This window comes from Mesoplodon bidens (genome assembly GCF_964165515.1).
Source record: "Mesoplodon bidens genome assembly, chromosome: 18".
Lineage (NCBI taxonomy): Eukaryota > Metazoa > Chordata > Mammalia > Artiodactyla > Ziphiidae > Mesoplodon > Mesoplodon bidens.
Window position 1 is genome coordinate 57,959,037 of NC_138175.1, and position 22,735 is coordinate 57,981,771.

General features: G+C 44.2%; 2 protein-coding genes across 2 annotated transcripts; one reads left to right on the forward strand and one right to left on the reverse strand.

The window, feature by feature from the left end:
• Positions 1–189: 189 nt before the first annotated feature.
• On the reverse strand, positions 190–4,599 carry NLRP8 (NLR family pyrin domain containing 8; the record flags this gene model as incomplete). The annotated part of the gene is made up of 3 exons (XM_081216093.1): positions 190–1,793; positions 2,949–3,023; positions 4,353–4,599. 3 exons carry the CDS (start codon positions 4,597–4,599, stop codon positions 190–192), a joined length of 1,926 nt encoding a protein of 641 aa, XP_081072219.1.
• A 12,464-nt stretch (positions 4,600–17,063) lies between these two features.
• On the forward strand, positions 17,064–21,676 carry NLRP13 (NLR family pyrin domain containing 13; the record flags this gene model as incomplete). The annotated part of the gene is made up of 2 exons (XM_081216094.1): positions 17,064–17,130; positions 20,076–21,676. The coding sequence occupies 2 exons, from the start codon at positions 17,064–17,066 to the stop codon at positions 21,674–21,676; spliced, it is 1,668 nt and encodes a 555-aa protein (XP_081072220.1).
• Positions 21,677–22,735: the final 1,059 nt, after the last annotated feature.

Genomic DNA, 22,735 nt, shown 5'->3' on the forward strand with positions numbered 1-22,735 from the left:
CTGATCTCTCTGTGCTATGGGGCTGCGTCCCACTTGCTATCTATTTTACGTTGTGTTCTGTTTTTAAGACTGAAAGTCCCATGTGCAAGGGATCCCCTCAAGACGGAGGTGGTCGCCCTAGATGCCCAGGAGATGGTAGGCAAGGTCCCCGATAGGACCGTGAATCTACCAAGGGAGAGATGGGCACACTTAGCCAGAGGCAGGAAGGTGATCCGGGTAGCGCCTGCTCGCTTTGGTGATGATCAGGGCGATAGTCAGCTCTAACTCCTGCAGACGTCGACAGGACTTGAGGCAAAAGGCAGACACTTGCACGTCTTTACTTCTGCTGATGACCAAAGCAGCTTTCCGACAGTTGTTTAGGATCTGACTCACAAATACCTCCTCCCGGATTTCATGCAGACAGGTGAATAGCTGTGGGACCCCGTGGTGCGGGGTTGGTGGATCACATTCATGTGGCTGGGCTGCGACTTTCAGCAATTTCTTCTTGTTGCCCAAGGACACCTTGCATCTGAACACCTGCTCCACGGCTAGAGCGCACGTGTCATTTAAAAGGCCAAATAAAAAAAGCGCCATCTGGGCAAGATGGTTTCTCTTTCTTCCGGCATGTGCTATCAGGCGTAGGACACGGAACCGGTCCAACACATGGAAATTTCTGAGTCTTCGTGGGAAGCAGAGAACATACAACAAGGCAGCAAAAAATTCCTGGAAGCTCAAGTGGGCAAAGGCGTAAAGGTCTTTGTCGCCCACCACCCTTCGAAAAATATTCACGCTGAGAAAAGTCTCAACGTCTGTTTCATCCAGTCTGGCCAGGTTGAGATCTCTCTTATTAAACACCCATCTCCTTTCCCACATACCCTCTGTGGCCAAGGGGCACAGACCTTTCAACTGTTCTTGGTGAGTCTTATTGAAAAGGTCTCTAACCCTGGCTGGAAACAAGTTGGAAAGAAAGTAGACGAATACAGCTGTGGCGTTTGGAAACGTGTGCAGGAGATTTGCTCCTCTCTCCATCTGCTGTTTCAGACAGGAACATACCATCCAGCAGATGACAGGGACCTGGCACATGGAGAAGAGAATCGTGTTTCCCATGACAAAACTCAAGGCTTCATCGGCTTCGCTCTTGTTTCTGAAGTACGTCCTGAAATACCTGGATCTCTCAGGCACACTAAACCCTGTAAGGGTTATCAGAGATGGGCATTTCAGAAAGGGATTCAAGTTCTTCCAAGAGGTGAACCTCAGGAAGATGATTAGCGTGGCCCCGGGAAGCATTCTTTTGCTCAGCAAACTGGTCAGGAGGACAGACCAGGGCACCTTCTGGCTCCAGTCCTCACTCAGGTCCTCGGGTCTATCTATGAGGGTTGAGGTTAGTTCCTCGAAGCCATCAAACAGGAGTAGAAGCTGGTCTGCTTTGGATATGATCTTGGACGCCAGAGCCCGAGACCCGGACAACTTGCGTGCAATGAGCTCAGCGAAGCTCTGCTCGTCCAACTGGTCCATCTCCTGGCAGTGGAAGTAGAAAGCGTTCCAGAGCTTGTGGGCATAGAACTTGTTTTCTGTGCATTCTAACACCACTTTTTTGGCCAGGCTTGTTTTTCCAACCCCGGCGACCCCCTGAAGAACCACAGTCTTGGGCTGTCTTCCTTGAGGTTTTCTGGGAAGAAGTAGACAGGGTAAGAATGTCTCTTCTCTGTGTAGGTCTTGGTAAAAGAAGTCCATGTGGTTCCCAGGCCAAGCGGTCTTGTTCCATAGGGTCGAATATTCATTCATCAAGTGTAGTCTGTACTCCCGTAATTTATCTGGATGAATGAGATGGGAGAGCTACAGGGTACAACATCAGTTGTTTGTGAGAACTAACTGAACAACCAGAAAACGAGGCTTGATGTCTACATCCAGCTCCAGGACACAGTGCATCAATCACACACGTTTCGGAGAGCAGTGCATCAATTAAGAGGCTACAAGGAACAGAACAGACACCTTGAAGTGGCTTAGACAAAGCAAGAACTGCTCTTTACATAAGAAGTGGGGGGCAGTTATAAAGCTCTTGAAATTGGTTCAGTGACCCCATAGCTTCTATTGGCACCGCAGTTCTTTGGTCCTTTCTTCCTGTTTCTTAACTCTCAGAAGATGGCTGGGGTAGCTTTATCTATGTTATTTGTATTTTTTAAATTAAAAAATATATTTAAAAAATTTTATTTTGGCTGCGTCACACGGCTTGTGGGATCTCAGCTTCCCCAACCAGGGATGGAACCTGGGCCCTCGGCAGTGAAAGCGCTGAGTCCTAATCACTGGACCCCCAGGGAATTCCCTAGAATCCTACTTTGATGGTCCAGGATAACGGAGTAGGGGAAGGAGGGATGGATTCAGATAGCTGCTGTATTTGCCTACCTACTGACCATTGCTAGCCTGGCAACAGCACCCTAATATTTTTGGAGAACCGCCCCCTTCCCACTCTCCAACCGTTACTTTGGACTGTGGCTGGACCTACCATCAAGCTGTCTCATAAGCACATGAGCCAGTGTCCACCCACCAGAGCATTTCACCACATCATTCTTCGAGGAGCTCATGGTCTCAGTTCATTCAAGGCAGTGAGCTCTAGGACTTGTGTTGGAAAAATGAGAAGTAAGCACTCTTCTTTCCTGCTGGTGTTGCTAAGGGCAGCTGGTGGCAGAAAGGGCCAGTGAGCAGACGAGGAACCACTCAAGACTGAATCCAATGGAAGGAGGGAGAGAAGTGATGTCTCGAGGATGTAGCCTGAGCCCCTGCATCCAGCTGGGTCGGTGGCTGGACTTCCCGCTTAGGTGAGTGCAGAGCTGCTCTTTTTTCTGAAGTTCTGATTCACAGAAGGGACACTAGACATACTCATTTACAACCTGCCTTGCCTTGGGGACTGGGCTTCTCATCCCCACCCATAGCCTGTTTTCCACCAGAATCTGCACAGGGCCAGCACATACCAGACTCATCTTCCTCCAAGTTCATTTGTGTTTCTCTTGGGTTCAAGGCCTCTGGTTCCAAGTTAGGTAAAATGTCTGGAACAGACAAACGAGCCCCTCGTGGGCATGATAAGTGGACAGAACAGGGAGAGCCACACGGAGGGAATGGGGCCGTGTAGGAGAGAGGTGGCCCCGTCAGTCACGGGTCTCATTCGCTCAGCACCTTAGTTCAGGGAGAAGAAGATTACCCAGACCTCCCATCGCGATGCTGGGAAGTGAGAAAATGGGGGTGTGTCAGGAGGTCCTGGGGAGGGTGTTCAATAACATATAAATGTACAGCCCAGCCGAACACTGCACTCACACACACGCATATATGTAAAACACATAAACACTCTAATATACATGTATGTGCATTTAGGAAGCAACCTAAATGTCCATCGAGGGATGAATGGGGAAAAAAGATGTGGTACATACACACAATGGAATAGTACTCGGCCATAAGAAAGAATGAAATAATGCCATTTGCAGCGACGTGGATGGAATTAGAGACATGTGGAATCTATAAATTGGGAGATTGGGATCGACATATACACACTACTATATATGAAATAGATAAGTAATAAGGACCTACTGTATAGCACAGGGAACTCTACTCAATACTCTGTAATGGCCTATATGGGAAAAGAATCTAAAAAAGACTGGATATATGTATATGTATAACTGATTCACTTTGCTGTACTAACACCTGAAGCTGAAACTAACACAACACTGTAAATCAACTATACTCCAATAAAAATTAAAAGAATAATAAAATAAACAACAGTATCCTACTGTATAGCACAGGGAACTCTACTCAATACTCTGTAATGGCCTATATGGGAAAAGAATCTAAAAAAGAGTGGATATATGTGTATGTATAACTGATTCACTTTGCTGTACTAACACCTGAAGCTGAAACTAACACAACACTGTAAATCAACTATACTCCAATAAAAATTTAAAAAATAATAAAATAAACAACAGTATCCTACTGTATAGCACAGGGAACTCTACTCAGTATTTTGTAATAAGCTATAATGGAAAGAATCTGAAAAAGAATATATATATTCGTATATATTTATATATATGAATCACTGTGCAGTACACCTGAAACTAACACAACACTGTAAATCAACTATATGTCAACGAAAAAGGGAGCCAATTTCCAAATTAGAAAATAAAACCATAGTTGAAAAATTAAAAAATAAATGCTTTAATATACATGTATGTATGTGCTATATGTGTATATATCTATGTATGTGTACATTTAGATGTATAAGAAACTAAAGTGTAAGTATAGTGTATCTACATAGGAGTGGCTAGTGAAGCGTTTAGCTCTGTAGCACCCAAGCCCAACCCCGTCTTGTATACCAGATTCTTACTCACCATTCAGCTCCATCTGTACCCAAAGACACAGTTCTGCCTGGTTCATCTTGGCGAAGATGTCGTGAGTCACCTCCCAAGCGAGGCGTCCAGGGAAGGACTCGATTAGGAGGTGAACCACCTCCCCCCACCGGGCTGTCTTCAGCTGGTCCCAGCTGATCTGGAGAGAGCCAGGTCTGGGGCTCTCTTCCACTAAAAGCTGCTTGAACCTTTGTAGATTCTCCTTGTTTAAATAGACCATGTACAGCATGACTGCATCTTTGAAAGGGAAGGTGGAGGAGGGAGAGGATGAGAAGAAAGAAGGCGAGTGAGAGGAGAAAGAAGTGGGGGAAGGAGAGGAGGAAGAGCAGGAGGAAGAGTCAGAATTCCAGTTCACGTCAGTCATCTTTACTCGAGGCCGAGAGCCTCAGCGCCAGCGATAAAGGGGACCAGTTGGAAGAGAGAAGAGACACGACCTGGGGAGACATGAAGTTACACGAACGTGAGAACACCACCCCGGGGGACAGATTTATGTAATCCATATTTGATGGAGCAAACCACGTGCTGGATATCCTCTTCCCCCCTTCCTCAAAGAGTCTCTGGCCTGCGGAAAACCCTGGGAGCCCCTCCACTACTGGGGCTCAGTGTTTAGACTCAAAACCACTTTGTAGTGTTTAATTCTCTCTGCCACTTATTAGCAAGGTGACTTTGGGAAAATTGCAGAGCCTCTTTGCACCTCTTTTCTCATCTCTGATACTGGGATCTTATCATATGTGCTCTTGGGGTTGTGAGGATTCTCAAAGACATACACCCACAAGTACATTTAAGACAGTGCCTGGTTCATCATAGCTAACAATGACTCAGGGCTTCCTCCTATACCATGATTATTTTAAAGGCTCAATGGGAATTTATAAAAAGCACCTGGAATCAAAGGTTTATTCCCTTCTATGCATCTTCTTGCATCTTCGCCACCACATGTCTTTCTTTTGTCTTCCTCCATCGTGTTTATTGTGTGTAAAAAGTGGAATGTGGAAGACAAAAGAATGAAGTCACAGGGAGCGGGGCCTTCGCCTTGGTCTACCTACTACTCGTATCCTATCACTTTTCTGAGTTATCTTTTTTACATATTATCATCTGTTAACTCGTCTCCATCACCTGAGAACTTCCTGGATACTTAAGTCATCATGTATTGGGCACTGACTCAAAGTTTTATCTCCTTCAATTCACTGCAGTGGTTTTGGAGAATTGCAAGCTCGCTGTGGATGACGACCACCTCTTAAGTAGCCACGCTACTTAAGCTTCACCTCCACTCTTGATTCTGTTATTCTGATATTTGAGCACAAAGAAAAAGTCTACCTTAAGAAAAAAGAAAGGTCTCAAGTAAACAACCTGACTTTACAGCTCAAGGAACTGGAAGAAGAAGAACAAACTGAGCCCAACTGGACCTGGTGAACTCAAGTATCTGATATAGAAACTGTAAGAAAGTGATGTGGAAACATAGGAGACAGAAGAGAGAGGAGAACAGCACCACCACTCACCGCTGAAGGGAACTAGGCTTCCTGTCTCCTCCTGTCACAAACATCTCCCAAGGCAGGAAGAAAAAGCACTTGGTCTGCCCCACTTTCCACCCTAATAGGCTCTGGGGTTCTGGGCAACATGCATCTTCCCTTCCCATTGGCTGAGGCTGGTGCATTATCACTCTTCTCCATGGCACAGATTTGAAAGCATTTAGCATCCTCGGTCAGAGGAATTGGGCTACAAGGCTTATTCTCACAGGTGCTTCCCATTTGTGACGGACCTGCTCCCCTACCTCTTAGATTCAGAAGAACAAGCAACTTTAGAAAATTACAGGATTGGAGTGTTCCCCAAACTCACAGAGGGCTGACACTGTTGTCAACCCAAAGGTGCTGCATCCAACGGAAAACATCTACAGCAATTAATTGGATGATCTTGCTCACATGAGCATCTCCCCTATTTGGAATGTAATCTTACTAAGCAAAAGGAGGGTTTCAGTATCACCAGGACCTAATGCGGGTCCCAAAGCAATAGACCCTGTCGAAGGGGACTCAGAGACAGAGCATGTAGGAAAATGACACACACACACACACACACACACACACACACACACACAGAGACATGTATATAAACACATATATTGGTAGTAGATTTCCTTGCGGTCTTTTGGGTTTTCTGAAATGTAATCAAGTCATCTGCACATATAGTTTTACCTGTTCCTTTCCAATTCTTATGCCTTTCTCTACTTGCTTCCTAACTGCTGATTTAAATTTAAAATTAGTTACAATTGTCAACTTCCTGGATCCCCAGAGCCTATGAAGTTGGAAGCTGGGGCAAACCAAGTGCATTTTCCTTCTGCTTTGGGATGATGTTTGTGACAGGGGTGAGTTAAATTCGTTAAAATTGCTAATTTAATTGGCTAATACCTCCAACATGATGTTAATTAGTAGTGGCCATGAGATCATCTGTCTTGTTCCTGACTTCAGTGGAAAAGCCTCCGTGTTTATGATGGAACGGCTTCATAGGTGGTTTTCCTGGCATTGGGAGAAGAAGTCGTCCCTAGATGTAGTTGCCTCTGTGATTTTCAGGGCTCATAGACTCTTTTTTAAAATTGTATTGAAGTATAGTTGATTTACAATGTTATGTTAGTTTCTGCTGTACAGTATACATATATATGTACATATATATGTACAGTTATACATATATATGCTTCCTTTCTCATATTCTTTTCCATGATGGTTTATCCCAGGAAATTGAATATGGTTCCCTGTGCTATACGGTAGGACCTTGTTGTTTACCCATTCAATATATGATTGTCTGCATCTGCTGACCCCGAAAACCCAATCCTTCCCTCCCCCCCACCTCCCCCTTGGCAACCACTAGTCTGTTCTCCGTATCTGAGGCCTCAGGCACTCTTGATTCCTCTCGTCCTTCATTGTTCTACAAGACCCCTCAGATGGTAGGAGAGGTATTCACATCAGTGACCTTTGGCTAAAGTGGAAGATTCCATTTACATCAGATGGGTTTTAATTAGAAACCCATCTCTGCCTCTCCTCTCCCAGGTGGGGATGATTTACACCTAAAAGAGGAGGACTCAGCAATTACCTGTAGCAGCTGAGTTTTGGTGGCTTCTTGACCTATGCAGGGATAGGCTGCAATGGAGGGGGCGGGACGCCCAGAGACAGATCTGATAGGAGCTGAAGGGACCTGAGGGCCAATCACAGGCTGGGGAGGACGTGGAGTTGACTTTATTTGAGGTTCCCTGCAAAGGGCGTCTAGAAACTTGCATGAGATTGGAAGTCTGATGGGTAAGTGATGTCTCCTTTCTCTGGGGCTTCAAACTTTCGTGTCCTTTGGTTTTTCTTTTCTTTTTTAAAAGAACAGCTTTATTGTGATTGATTTAAAGTAGTGGGGTGGTTAGAAACAACCAGCTTTTTTGAGGTATAATTAATATACGAAAAAACACTGCACGTATTTAACATATGTAACTTGATGAGTTTGGACACAGGCATACACCACAATCAAGGGAACAGACATAGCCAGCACCTCCAAAAGTTTCTTTGTGTCCTGTGTGTGTATGTGGGTGTGTAGTAGGAACATTTAACATGACACCTATCCTCTGAAAATTTTCAGGGTACAATTCAGTATTGATGACTATGGGTACTTTGATGTAGGGCAGGTCCCCAGAACAAATTCATCTTGCATAACTGAAACTTACACCATGGTTGATACATACAATAGAATCTTTTTTTTTTTTTTTTTTTTTTTTGCGGTACGCGGGCCTCTCACTGTTGTGGCCTCTCCCGCTGCGGAGCACAGGCTCTGGACGCGCAGGCTCAGCGGCCATGGCTCACGGGCCCAGCTGCTCCGTGGCATGTGGGATTCTCCCGGACCGGGGCACGAACCCGTGTCCCCTGCATCGGCAGGAGGACTCTCAACCACTGTGCCACCAGGGAAGCCCTTTTTTTTAAAAAAAACTTTAATGAGAACAGGGTTAAGCTTGCTTATTTATTTTATTTTATTTTATTTATTTTATTTATTTATTTAGGCAGGCTGCTCCGGGTCTCAGTTGCAACATGCGGGATCTTCGTTGCAGCATGTGGGATCTTTTTTTTTTTTTTTTTTTTTTTTTTTAAAGTTGTGGCATGTAGGATCTAGTTCCCTGACCAGGGATGGAACCTGGGCCTCCTGCATTGGGAGCGCAGAGTCTTACCCACTGGATCACCAGGGAAGTCCATATAGAATCTTATTCAGCCTTAAAAAAGAAGGAAATCCTGCCGTATGTGACAGCATGCGTGACGCTGGAGAACGTTATCCTGAGTGGAGTAAGCCAGTCCCAGTAGGAAAGTACTGCAGGATTCCAGTCTGTGAGGTGCAGAAAAGACTCCAACTTTTATAAGCAGAGACTAGAAATGTGGTTACGAGGAGCTTGGGGTGGGGAGTGGAAGATGCAGAGTCATTGTTGCTGGTGTTTTCTTAATCAGCAGGAATCTGTTGCACCTTTGTCCTCTTGTAAGTGAAAGTGGGGTCAGGCTGCTCGCCGCTCAAAAGCCAATAAAGAGGCAAGGTTGGTGGAAAGGAAAGTCTGCTTTATTTTGGATGCCGGCAGCTGCAGGGCGGGAATGAGGACTCCTGTCCAAAGGCCGGCTCCCCCCTCCTTGACAGTCAAGGGGCAAGGGCTTTTATAGACGGGAGAGAGGGGGCTCCATGCAGAAACAGCACAGTCACCTCTGACAGTCATCTTGAAATTGGTCATCAGTGGTCTGATCAGCTTCATTGATTGTTTTTAAGTACAGTTAGTCTTCAGGTCCAGGGTCATTTTTTTCCCATTTCCTTGAGGCCAGTTCTCAGAATTGTGGCAGCTTATGTCACGGCTACAGTCTGGTCATCATGTAGTTTAACTTCTTCCTCCTGGTGGGCGTTTCAGTATCTACAAGACAGCTCACAGGATATGGCTCAGAATATTACCTTATAGCCCTTAAGGAGGAACTAAAGTCCTTGACTATGCTTAAAGACTAAATGATTATTATGCAGTCTTGTTGGAGTGTTTTCCTTCGTTTCTGCACTTTTTCACTTCTCGGATTAGACTTATTCTTTGACTAAAGTTTTCCCACAGACAAAAGGCAGGCTGAGGACATGGGGGGCAAGGACCATAGGGTTCTGCTCTGTTCCTCTCTCCTTTGAAGCTTCCCACTTTCTAGACCCAGGAGATTTGATAGGTCTTTGAGAAAGTGCAGCTGAATTTCTCCCTTCCTGTGTTTTCTCCCTCCAGGGTTTCTGCACCTGTTTTCACGGATCACTGCCCTATAATCCTCTTTCCACCTTCCTTGCCTCAATGTGATGCATCCTTCAAGTCTCTTACAATTCCCTTTCCTAGGCTTGCTTGTTCTACACAGTATAATCTCATGGACCCTGTGGGATCCCGTCTTACACTCAACACACATGATACTAATTACAGTTGATCTTCCTTATTCATGGATTCCATGCTTTTGAATTCACCTGATCACTAAAGTTTATCTGTAACTCCCCAAATCAGTGTTTGTGGTGCTTTCCAAAGTCATTCGTAGGCATGTACAGAAAGGTTGAAGAAATTTTTTTTCCATTTAAAAAAAATTGAAGTATTGTTGATTTACAACGTTGTGTTGATTTCTGCTCTACAGCAAAGTGATTCAGTTATACATATATATGCTTTTTCATATTCTTTGCCATTATGGTTTATCACAGGATATTGAATATAGTTACCTGTGCTACACAGTAGGACCTTGTTGTTTATTCATTCTATATAGAATAATAATTTCCATCAGCTAATCCTGAACTCCCAGTCCAGCCCACCCACTGCTTGTTCACTTCGTTATTGAGATGTGTGTTTAAATCTCCAATGAATCATTCTTTTAGTTCTAGTTTTCGCTTTATATATTTTGAAGCTATACTATTTGGTACATAAAATTTTAGACTTGCTGTATCTTCCTGCTGGACTGATTCTGTTATGAAGTGTGCTGTATTTAGTAACAACTTTGCCTTAAAATCTATTTTGGTAATGATATAGCTGTACCCATTTTTTTCATGTTAGGGTGTGCACACTGCATTTTTCCCCATTAATTTATGTTAAACGTTTTATGCTCTTGTACTTGAAGTGTACCTTTTATTTTTGGTCTAATTTGACATAGTCTTCTTTAGTGTTTAGCCCCCCTTATGCTTATATAATTGTTGACACATTTGAAATTTAGTATATTTTCTTGTTTTCTATTGTTCCTTTTCTACCATTTTTTGAATAAACAAAATACTTTGTAATATCATTTTTCTTTAACTTAGTTACATTCTTTTATCCTTAGAGTGGTTGTCCCAGAGAGTTCAATATTCATCTTTCACCAGTAGTTGACCTGAGATTACATCCGGACTTTACAATCAATGCAAGAACCTTGAAACTTGTTTCATTTACTTTCTTTCATCCTGTGTTATTGTTTTCATATTTTACTACGTATGTTATAAAGTCCAGAAGGTGTTGTTGTCAAGGGTTAATTTTCATTCACATTGATTCACACACCAGCTACTTCTGTGCTTTTTCTTTCCTTCTGTGCTGCTATGCTTTCATCTGAAAACGTTTTTAGATGGTTTTTAGTGGTATGTATGTCTGCTGGCAATACATTCTGTTTTTAAAAGTTTAAAAATTTACAGCTTTATCGAGCTAAGATGGACAAATAAAAATTGTTCATGTCTAAGTTGTCCAAAATGATTTTGAAAGTTATTCAACATTAGTTAACACACATACACATTGTGAAATGATCACTTCAATCAAGTTAATGAACACATCCGTCACCTCACATAGTTGACTTTGTGTGTGATGAGAACACTTAAGACTTACTCTCTTTGCAAATTCCAAGAATACAATAGAGTATTATTAACCATAGCCATGAAGGTGTGCATTACATCCCTAGATATTATTCATTGTGTAATGGAAATGTGTACTCTTTGACTAACATCTCCCATTTCTCCCACCTCCCGGCGGCCCCTGGCTACTCAGCATTTGATTGGAAATCTCTTTATTTTCCCCGCATTTTTAAAGGATATTTTCACTGGACATAGAATCTAAGTGGCAGGGTATTTTATTCTTTACAGCATTGTGAAGATGTCATTTCATTTTCACTTTTTTTTACATCTTTATTGGAGTATAATTGCTTTACAGTGGTGTGTTAGTTTCTGCTTTATAACAAAGTGAATCAACTATACATATACATATGTGCCCATATCTCTTCCCTCTTGCATCTCGCTCCCTCCCACCCTCCCTATCCCACCCCTCTAGGTGGTCACAAAGCACCGAGCTGATCTCCCTGTGCTATGTGGCTGCTTCCCACTAGCTATCTGTTTTACGTTTGGTAGTGTATATATGTCCATGCCTCACTCTCACTTTGTCACAGCTGACCCTTCCCCCTCCCCATATCCTCAAGTCCATTCTCTACTAGGTCTGCGTCTTTATTCCCGTATCTGCCCCTAGGTTCTTCATGACCATTTCTTTTTTTTTTCTTAGATTTAAAAAAATAGAATTAGTAAACAAAACTGTGCGTGACTGGTTGTTTAGAGAATGAAATGAGGGTAACAATTCATGGTATATAGGAAGTGCTTAGTATTGTTAATGTAAATAATAAACAATCTATAATAAGATTAGAAGACTTTTTTGGGGGCCAAACTGAGGATTATAGCCTGGGAAACAGCCTCTCAGTAGCTGTGAGGGGACTCTCCAAAGAGGTAAAGGAGGGGCCAGGATATATGATTTTTTTTTTTGGTTGGGAAATACATGCAGTCAATCATACATATTTGTAAAAGATGACTGTTAATCAGAAAGAACAGGTCTCTCAGGTTGATTTTAGTGTTTATATATGGGAAGATGCAAGATTCTGGGGTCATTGAAATTCTTCCTTAGATGTGCATTTCACTATGTAGGAGCCTGAAGATGAAAGCACAGAAAGCTTCATCCTGTTTTTCTCATCCTGAATTCCCTTCAGTGCACTGATGGTGGGAGACTGCAGGGGGTTGAGACTTAACCCTTCCTATAACTGGATGATGAGCCACACTTCATGGTTAAAGCAGATGTACAATGTATGTGTGACAGGCTGTTCTAGCTAGCATCAAGTTCAAGCCAAATCATGTGTCATCCAGAAGGACCTCCCCGTACCTCACGATGTGAACATTTCTTCCAGGAATATCGTTTTTCCTTCTCCTTAGAGCTGAGGTCCTCATGTCTGTCCAGTGTGTTTCTAGGCACTGGTGGTACAGCCTAGGGCAGGCAAGGTCTGTGTTCAAAGCAACTTGACATTTACGTGGAAGAGGGAGAGAGAAATAAGCCACACAAACACAGAGCAGGAGGTGCCGTGAGGAGAAAACAGGACACGCGGCTAGATTAGACAGTCTTGAAGGAGGTGAAAGTCATGGTTCATGGTCTTAGCTGTCTGTCTTCTACAGGTGCTATTCATTTTGTGGCTGTAAGCGTTCTTGAGTGAAGCTGGAAACCTTGCGTGTTGGGCCGGATGGCTTCTCCTAGCCTCTTTGTAGCTGATGGCTCCAGTGACAAGCTACTGTCTTACCTGACGGGCTTGGATCGGTATCAGCTGGAGGATTTCAAACTTCGCCTCCAGTCCCCACAGCTGCTGCCTGAGAACGTCCAGAAGGTCTCCTGGGCAGACTTGAAGGCCATCAGTCCCACCAACCTGCTCTGTCTGTTGAAGGGACACTTATCAGTAAGGCAGATATGGGACGTGGCCGTCCGCATCTTTGAGCGCATGAAGCTGACTTCGCTATGCGAGCAGATGAGAGCAGAGATGAATGGTGAGTGGGTCTGTGCGGGGGACGGCTTCCTGGTGCTCGTGGGAGCAGGAAGGTTGCTGCTGGATTTTTACGGGGTCCTTCCAAACTGCTGGTCTCCCCCCTAAGAAAGACTCTCCCTGCTGGGAATGAAAGTTTAAAAGTATATTGGGCTTCCCTGGTGGCGCAGTGGTTGAGAGTCCGCCTGCCGATGCAGGGGACACGGGTTCGTGCCCCGGTCCGGGAAGATCCCACATGCTGCGGAGCAGCTGGGCCCGTGAGCCATGGCCGCTGAGCCTGCAGGTCCGGAGCCTGTGCTCCGCAACGGGAGAGGCCACAACAGTGAGAGGCCCGCGTACCGCAAAAAAAAAATAATAATAAAAAAAAAATAAATAAAAGTATAAAGGCTGTGAGAGTTTGGAGCTCTAGCCTCGGAGGGGATGGTGATCAAAAGCAAGAAGAGGGAATTGAAACATGCATATTTAGTTCTGTTCCAAGGCTGCTTTTGAAAGTGCAAATTTGTGCCCATGCAATGGTTGCATTAGGGGATGATTTGCTCGCCACGGGAATTTCATGTTTGCGTATGCATGATTTTTTCCAAAGAGGTAAATGCAAAAAAAAAAAAAAACCCACAATGAGGGCTTCCCTGGTGGTGCAGTGGTTGAGAGTCTGCCTGCCGATGCAGGGGACACGGGTTCGTGCCCCGGTCCGGGAAGATCCCACATGCCGCGGAGCGGCTGGGCCCGTGAGCCATGGCCGCTGAGCCTGCGCGTCCAGAGCCTGTGCTCCGCAACGGGAGAGGCCACAACAGTGAGAGGCCCACGTACCACCAAAAAACAAACAAACAAACAAAAAACCCACAATGAAACTGTACCCGGCTGTAGTATTCATTTATTTATTGTAATATTGTAGTATTTATTGTAGCATTGCAGTATTTATTGTACCAGTCATGTGTTTCATAGTTAGTTAGCAAGTATAAAACTGCACTACCATTTTAATCGTTTGTCTTTTTAAAATGTATCACGGATCCCATTTTCCATCTGGTTTTTGCCTGCAACTTTACCTACCGCAGAGAGTTTTAGGAATGCATATGTCACTTTCTGGCAGACCTGGCTGCCTCTGAGACCTGTAGAAATTAATAACTTTTGCTGGTGCCTGTTACAAGCCAGGCACTAATCTTAATGCTTTCTGTGCATTGGTACTGACTTTTCACACTCTCATAAGAAGGGGGTTCTGTTATTCCCGTTTTACAGACAAGGAAACTGAGACACAAAGCTCAAGTAAATTGCCCAAGGTCACGGAGGTGGGATGTGAACCCAGGCAGTGGGTCTCCAAATCCTCTGTGCTTGACCATGTACTGCTTCTCTTGCCCTAGAATGAGGGCATGAGTTCAAGGAATGGGATGGGAGTCGGCAACATGAAGTCTTCCTCATCAGAGCTTTGGGCATTGGAGGTTCTGAGTCACAGAAATTCAGGCTTCGAGCATCTTCTGGGCAGGACGAGGGGATGGGGACTCAGTTTCCCTGCATCTTCAGTTCCGTCTTCCTCTCGTCCCCTCTCCCCATCATAAGTCCCTTGGAATAGGCAGATGTTGAGCAGAGAGCTTGGAATGGGATCTAGAATCCTTAAATCCCATTTGGCAATCCCGGAGAGAGACATTGGCACAGGGGAGCATGGCATTAAAGGAAGAACTTCCCTCCTGGCCACTGGTCCTAATTGACAATGTCAGTGCCCTGCTTGAAGCTGTATCACAGGAGCCCCTTTTCCCCAGTCCTTACCTGGTTCCCACCTGGCCTTCTAAAGGGGTGGGGCCTGCAGAAGATACCTCCTAAGCAGGAGGAAGCCCTAGACCACACCCATCCCACAGCAATGTGGGAGATGATATAAAGGGACCAGAGGACAGGTCAGGGTAACTGATGCCCCCATCAGCTCCATCTTCTAGGAAACATGGCATAGTGAGAGTTTCTGTGCTTGAGTGGTGCTGTGGCAGAGGGATTTGTGAGTGAGTCTGTGAATGCACATGTTTGTAGGCACAAGTGTGCTGTCTTTTAGGGACTATGGGTTTAAGAGTTCAGGTTTTAACAACAGCTGGATTCAAAGGCTGGTTCCACGTCACCAACTGTAACCCAGGACAAATTATGTACCACTGGGCCCCATTCTCTCTTATTGAAAACAGAGCTAGCTGCACCTAACTGAGTTTCTAGGGTGAAAACTTATAAGGCATTGGGTGCAGTGTAGATTCTCAATCATTTGTTCATCTTTGGGACAGTTTTTCTCTTAACAGTATCACCTTCCCTGGTGGTTTCCAGATCCTACCTCATCACGGAGGATGATGCCAGACAGGCCATATCAGACGTGGGAGGGTCTTTACCATCTCACTGTACACACCCTCCACCCCACCAAGACTAGTGCATCAGATTTGGGAGAAGGGGTGAATGTTTAGTTCAACAGGCTTCCATAGATGGCCAAAGGGAAGTGAGAACAGGGCTTTTTTTTTTTTAAGAAATTAGATTTAAATTCCAGGCTGTTCATTTGGAACAGTCCAGCTCTTTTTTTTGTACTTTCTGATTTTTTTTTAATTTTAATGTTATTGGAGTATAGTTGATTTACAATGTTTCATGCGTATAGCAAAGCGATTCAGTTATACATATACATATATTCATTCTTTTTTAGTTAATTTTCCCACATAGGTTATCATAGAATAGTGAGTAGATTTTCCTGTGCTATACAGTAGGTCCTTGTTGGTTATCTATCTTGTGTGTATGTCAATCCAAAACTCCTCAATTTATCCCTCCTCCCCAGTGTTCCCTCTTTTGGTAACCATAAGTTTGTTTTTGATAACTGTAAGTCTGTTTCTGTTGTGTGGATAAGTTCATTTGTACCATTTTAAAAAACATTAGATTCCACATATGAGTGATATATGATATTTGTCTTTCTCCATTTGATTTCCTTTACTTAGCATGGTAATCTCTAGTTGCATCCATGTTGCTGCAGGTGGTATTAGTTCATTCTTTTTTATGGCTGAGTAATATTCCATTGTTCATATGTACCACATCTTCTTTATTCCTCTCTTGATGGACACTTAGGTTGCTTCCATGTCCTGGCTGTTGTAAATAGTGCTGCAATGAACATTGGGGTGCATGTATCTTTTTGGAATATGGTTTTCTCCAGATATATGCCCAGGAGTGGGATTGCTGGATCATATGGTGCATGGGGAGACATGGAAGGGGTCCTTTCGTTTTTGAGAATAGGACTTTCTGAGTAGTTACGTGAAACACATCAGGGAGCTGGGGTTAGACCATTTCTCAGTGCTTTTCTTCCATGGCATTTTATTTCCAAGATATTAGAGTGGCTTCTGTGTGCTGGCATTGCTGTGCACACTTGGGGTACATCAGTGAACAAACACAGGTTGGCTACCGGTCTCCTCCTCCAGTGTGGGGCGACGGGTAATGGACGTGATGAATAAGTACGTTATAGGGTGTGCTAGAAGGTGACAAATGCAGTGGAGAGTGGAGGGGAGGGCGGGTGGGGTCTGCCTAAGGTATGTGCTGCAGGAATCAGGTGCAGAGTTAATCGGGATCATCAGGCACTACTGAGGCACTAAGATTTGAGCAGAGACTCAAAGGGGAGGGAATGAGCCAAGTGGATATTGGGGTTGGGGGGAGAGCCTTCCAGACAGGAGACTGGCTGGATCCAAGGCCACCAGGCAGGGATGTGCTTTTAATGTGTGCTGTGGTCTTTGCAAAGTAGCATGTTTCCAAAGTAGTTGGGTTGATGAGGCTTGAAGATAACGATTTTCAGTCTCTTCAATTCCAAGTCTGTCAGAGAAATGGTTGGTTCTACTAAGACCATCCATCATTATTAACTTTTTTTTTTCAGCCAGGGGAAATCTCACTACCCCATCATCATTGTTTTATTTCAGAGATGGCGCAGGTATGGGAACCCCAAGATCCAAACCAAGAAGACCCAGAGATGCTGGAAGAAGAAACAGGTTTGGCTACTACTTTGTGATGATTACAGACAAATTGCTTGATGGAACATTCATTTTATGGGCTCCACATTGGCCACCTCCTTTGAAACTGTCTTCAATGTATAGTCTGCCAGAAACTTGCCCATCTGTTCTTCCAGTGCTGCCTACTGAGGAATAGGTTACCATAAACTGGACATTTCCTCTGGGTCCCCTCCAAGGTCTGAGATACCAGTGTCTGTTTCTGGTCTTTGTGTTGCATTAATAGGTATATGTATTTTTTTATTTTTTACACAATTTTTAAAGGTTGCACTCTATTTACAGTTATTACAAACTATTGGCTATATTTCCCGTGTTGTACACTACATCCTTGTAGCCTATTTGCACCACAATAGTTTGTACACCCCAGTCCCCCACCCTCTCTACTGCCCCTCCCTGCTTCCCTTTCACCACTGGCAACCACTAGTTTGTTCTCTATATCTGTGAGTCTGCTGCTTTTTTGTTACTATCTCTAGTTTTTTGCATTTTTTAGATACCACATATAAGTGATATTGTGTAGTATTTGTCTTTCTCTGTCTGACTTACTTCACTGAGCATAATACCCTCCAAGTCCATCCATGTTGCTACAGTGGCAAAATTTCTTTCTTTTTATGGCTGAGTAATAATCCATTGTGTATATGTACCACATCTTCCTTATCCATTCATCTGTTGATGGACACTTAAGTTCCATATTTTGGCTATTGTGAGTAATGCTGCATAGCTGTATTTTTTTGTATTGGTGGCCCTATGGAGATTTTTCACATGGACAAACTAATACCTACTGTGATGGAACGAGTTAAGTTGCATCAAAGAAATACATGCTGTACTTGTGTATAATCCAAAAAGAATCACAAAATGCAAAACTTGCAATGAAAAGCATTGATCCTTTGCCCAGCCCTGGACTTCTGTTCTGTGGAATCAACCACAGCCTCTCTTGGCTGCCACTTTGGCTATTTATTTCTATGTTCATAAGTGATTAACATATACTGCCATTTCTTAGGTTTTCAATCAATTATCTGCTGACTCATCATGGCAGGTAAGTACCTCTTCTCATTTATCCTCCAATAAAAGTATGATTTGGAGGAACAGGCATTGAGTGTCATGTGGATATAAGTCAATGCTGAGCCATGTAATTAATCAGGATTACATGCTGTATTCATTTTCTAGGGCTGCTGTAATACACTAACGCAGACGGGGTGCTTAAACAATAGAAGTTTATTTTTATTTTCTAAGTGCTGGAGAGAAAATGTCCAAAACCAAGGGGTCAGCAGGGCTGTGCTTCCTCCAGGAGCTTGGGGAGAGAATCGGTTCTTCGTCTTTCGAGCTTCCTGTGGCTGCTGGCATTCCTGGGCTTGTGGGAGCATCACTTCAATTCCCACCTCTGTGGTCACGTGGCCTCCTCTTTTGTCTCAGAATTCTCTCTGCCTATCTTTTATGGAAATACATCTGACTGCATTGGGCGCAATCCAGGGTAAGCTTCTCCTCTCAAGGACCTTAATCACATCTTTTGTCACATAAGGTTCTGCGGATTCAGATGTGGATATATCTTTTGGGGGGTCACTGTTGAGCCCACTACACATGACTTTTTGGGGGAACCATTTTCTATTTTTTTTAAAAAAATTATTTAGTTTACTTATTTATTTTTGGCTGCGTTGGGTCTTCATTGCTGTTCGTGGGCTCTGTCTAGTTGCGGTGAGCGGGGGCTACTCTTTATTGCGGCGTGCGGGCTTCTCATTGCAGTGGCTTCTCTTGTCCCGGAGCACAGGCTCTAGGCACGCGGGCTTCTGTAGTTGTGATGTGTGGACTCAGTAGTTGTGGCACTTGGGCGCTAGATCACAGGCTAAATAGTTGTGGCTCATGGGCTTAGTTGCTCTGTGGCATGTGGGATCTTCCTGGACCAGGGCTTGAACCCGTGTCCCCTGCATTGGCAGGCAGATTCTTAACCACTGCACCACCAGAGAAGCCCCCATTTTCTATTTTTGTTTGAGGTAATCATTGCTTTGTTTTGGTTTAACTTTCTATGCAGCTACCATTACATCATCCCAAAATTCTTTGGGAAGCATAACACCATCAAACATATCAAAGAATCAGTCGGCTCCCTTGTCATTTCTAGACAGTTTCCAGAAGCCCCATATCCTTCTCCATTCCATATCGGTTGCCACGTAGCTGCCATCCTGGGACTCCATTTAATCTGGAATTCCACTTTCTTTTTTCTTTTTAAATTGAGGTATAGTTGATGTACAATGTTGTGTTAGTTTCAGGTATCCAGCACAGTGATTCACATATATATATCCATTCCTCTGTTGATGGGCATTTAGGTTGCTTCCATGTCTTGGCTATCGTAAATAATGCTGCAGTGAACATTGGGGTGCATGTATCTCTTCAGATTATGGTTTTCTTCAGATATATGCCCAGGAATGGGCATATGGTAGCTCTATTTTGAGTTTTTTAAGGAACCTCCATACTGTTCTCCATAGTGGCTGCACCAATTGACACTCCCACCAACAGTGTAGGAGGGTTCCCTTTTCTCCACACCCTCTCCAGCATTTATTATTTATAGATTTTATAGATTTATAGCTTTTTTTTTTTTTTTTTTTTGCGGTACGCGGGCCTCTCACTGTTGTGGCCTCTCCCGTTGTGGAGCACAGGCTCCGGACGCGCAGGCTCAGCGGCCATGGCTCATGGGCCCAGCCGCTCCGCGGCATGTGGGATCCTCCCTGACCGGGGCACGAACCTGTGTCCCCTGCATCGGCAGGCGGACTCTCAACCACTGCGCCACCAGGGAAGCCCTATAGATTTTTTGATGATGGCCATTCTGGCGTGAGGTGATACCTCATTGTAGTTTTGATTTGCACTTCTCTGATAATTAACAATGTGGAGTAGCCTTTCATGTGCCTTTGGCCGTCTCTTTTGCCTCCCTTCTGTTTTAGCTCACAGAAGAAGATACAGAGAGAAGATGAGGATGAAAATACTGGTCCTGTGGGACAACACTCGTTGGCCTGATGACCATATATATCTCCACAACACGGTGGAGCAGGAGCACAGAGAGCTGAGGAGACTTCTGCATCTGAGCAGGACTGGAGCCCAGCCACCAACAATAGTACTGGAGGGCCTGGCGGGTGTTGGGAAGACCACCCTGGCAATGAAGGTCATGCTACACTGGGCAGAGGGCATACTCTGTCAGCACCAGTTCTCCTATGTTTTCTACATCAGCTGCCATCAAGTGGGAGAGATTGTGAACACCACCTTTGCTGACCTGCTTTCCTGGGACTGGCCTGACTCTCAGGTCCCCATCGAAGAGTTCAGGAGTCATCCCGAGAGGCTCCTGTTTGTCATCGATGGCTTTGAAGAAATGACTCTGTCTTCCAACTTGTACGAAAGCCCGCCCTGTACAGACTGGTACCAGCAGCTCCCAGTGGCCAGAATCCTACTCCACTTGTTGAAGAAGGAGTTGGTTCCCGCAGCTACCTTACTGATAACGACCAGAGACTATGGTAATCAAGATCTTAAAAATTTGTTAGTGAATCCATGCTTTGTTGGCGTCTCAGGGTTCACAGAGGGAGACCGGGAGGAGTATTTCATCAAGTTCTTTGGTGACCTAGACAAAGCTAATAAAGTCTTGAATTGGTTAAGAAAAAGGGAAACTCTTTTTGATTCCTGCTGTGCCCCCCTGGTGTGCTGGACTGTGTGTTCCAGCCTGAAGTGGCAGATGCGGCAGACGACAAGTAATCCTTCTTTCCGGCTGGCCACACAGACCACCAGCAGCATCTATGCCTATTTTTTCTGCAGCTTGTTTGCCACGGCAGAAGTGAGCTTGTCAGATCAGAGCTTGCCAGAACAGTGGAGAGCCTTGTGCTCTCTGGCTGCAGCGGGGATGTGGTTCTCCAACTTCACGTTTGCAAAAGAGGTCATGGAACATGGGCATCTGGAAGCCTCTTTTATTGATTCTCTCTTGAGGTTGAATATTCTTCGAAAGGTCAGTGACTGTGAAGAGTGCATTTCTTTCGCTCACCAAGGTTTCCAGGCATTTTTTGGGGCCATGTTTTATGTGCTCTGGGGAACAAGAGGATCCCTTGGTGGTCCCCCAAAGCATCAAGAGATGAGGGTGTTCCTGAGTGATGCCTTTGCTAACACAAACTTCTATTGGCATCAGATGGCTCTTTTTTTCTTTGGTCTTTTAAATACAGACCTAGCAAGAGAGCTAGAAGATACCTTACACTGTGAAATGTCTCCCAGGGTAATGGACGAATTATTGGATTGGGCAGAAGGGTTGGAGAAGTATGATGCTCTCTCAGTGCACTTCGGATTCCTGCATTTCTTCCAGTGCTTATGTGAGACTCAGGATGAAAACTTTATAAGGCAGATTTTGAATCACCTCCTTGAAGCTGATCTCGACATCCATGGGTATCAGCACCTCCAGGTTTCTTCCTTTTGCCTAAAGCACTGTCAAAAGTTACGTAAGCTGAGGCTCTCTGTCAGCGGTCCCATCCTTGAGCTGAAATTGACTTCTGCCTTGGAAACTCTGGAGTGAGTAACGCAAAACCGTCCCTTCCCCAAGTTTCTCTCATCTTCACAGGCTCTTCCCACGTTCTTCCATGAAAAACTGGGGGTCTGTGGTTGTGTTATCAGTGGTTATGATTGACCAGACATTCTAGATCAGCTCCAGTCTGTGAGAACATTTTCCTTTAGGTGTCATGGAGGATTCCCTGGGTACTCAACTCATCTACTTAGAGGTAGATTTTCTATCTCACGCACTGCCTGTTGAAGGTGTGTATGCCAGGCATTGTACTATAACACCTACTTGTGTCAAAATGATGCCCATAACACAATGGAGGGGGATCTCTTATGATTATTCAGAGATGAGAAAACTGCAGAATAAAAGCACAGTTTTCTTAGTCAATGTGACTATTAAGCAGCCCAGCTCCCTTTCAGAGCTCCAGACCTTAAATAAAATGCTGTATGCCTCTCCTTTGAGCATACACTGGAGCCAGGGTGGGACCGGTGGTGTCAACAAAATCTTAAAGCTTGTTCTGATGAGTTTGTCCCTTTGTCCTCCTGGAAGAAGAATCTTAAAAATACTTGAGCTACTTTTGATTCTTCTCCTAAGACCTTATCCCATCACTGACACTTCTGGCTTCTGAGCTGGAAGATAAGGAAACCTGACTGTTCTGCTACTTATTTCAGGTCCCGGGAATGTTTTCTAAATTCTTATCTTGAGACAGGAGCTGCTGTTCATGTTCTCAAATCCTTTCCTGTTTAACCCTCAAATCTATAAGAAGCACCAGTCCAATTTGGATTGAACAAGTTAAGGTTTTGAGTAGACTAATTTCTTTGTGTTCGCCCACATTGGAATATTAGTAAGATACTTGGTTTGGGGGTCTGGGGTAATTAATGTCCAATACATATAGACTATCATTTGTCCTATATTGGAATCCCTAAAACTTAAATAGGGGACTTGATTTAGGTAGCATTCACTGTTGGGTCATGTGAGTAAGTGCCCTTACTATAAGTGATTTTCTAAGGGTCATCCCATTTATTATGAGAATTAATGCACAGACAACATCAGTCCTCACTTTATGCATGATCACCC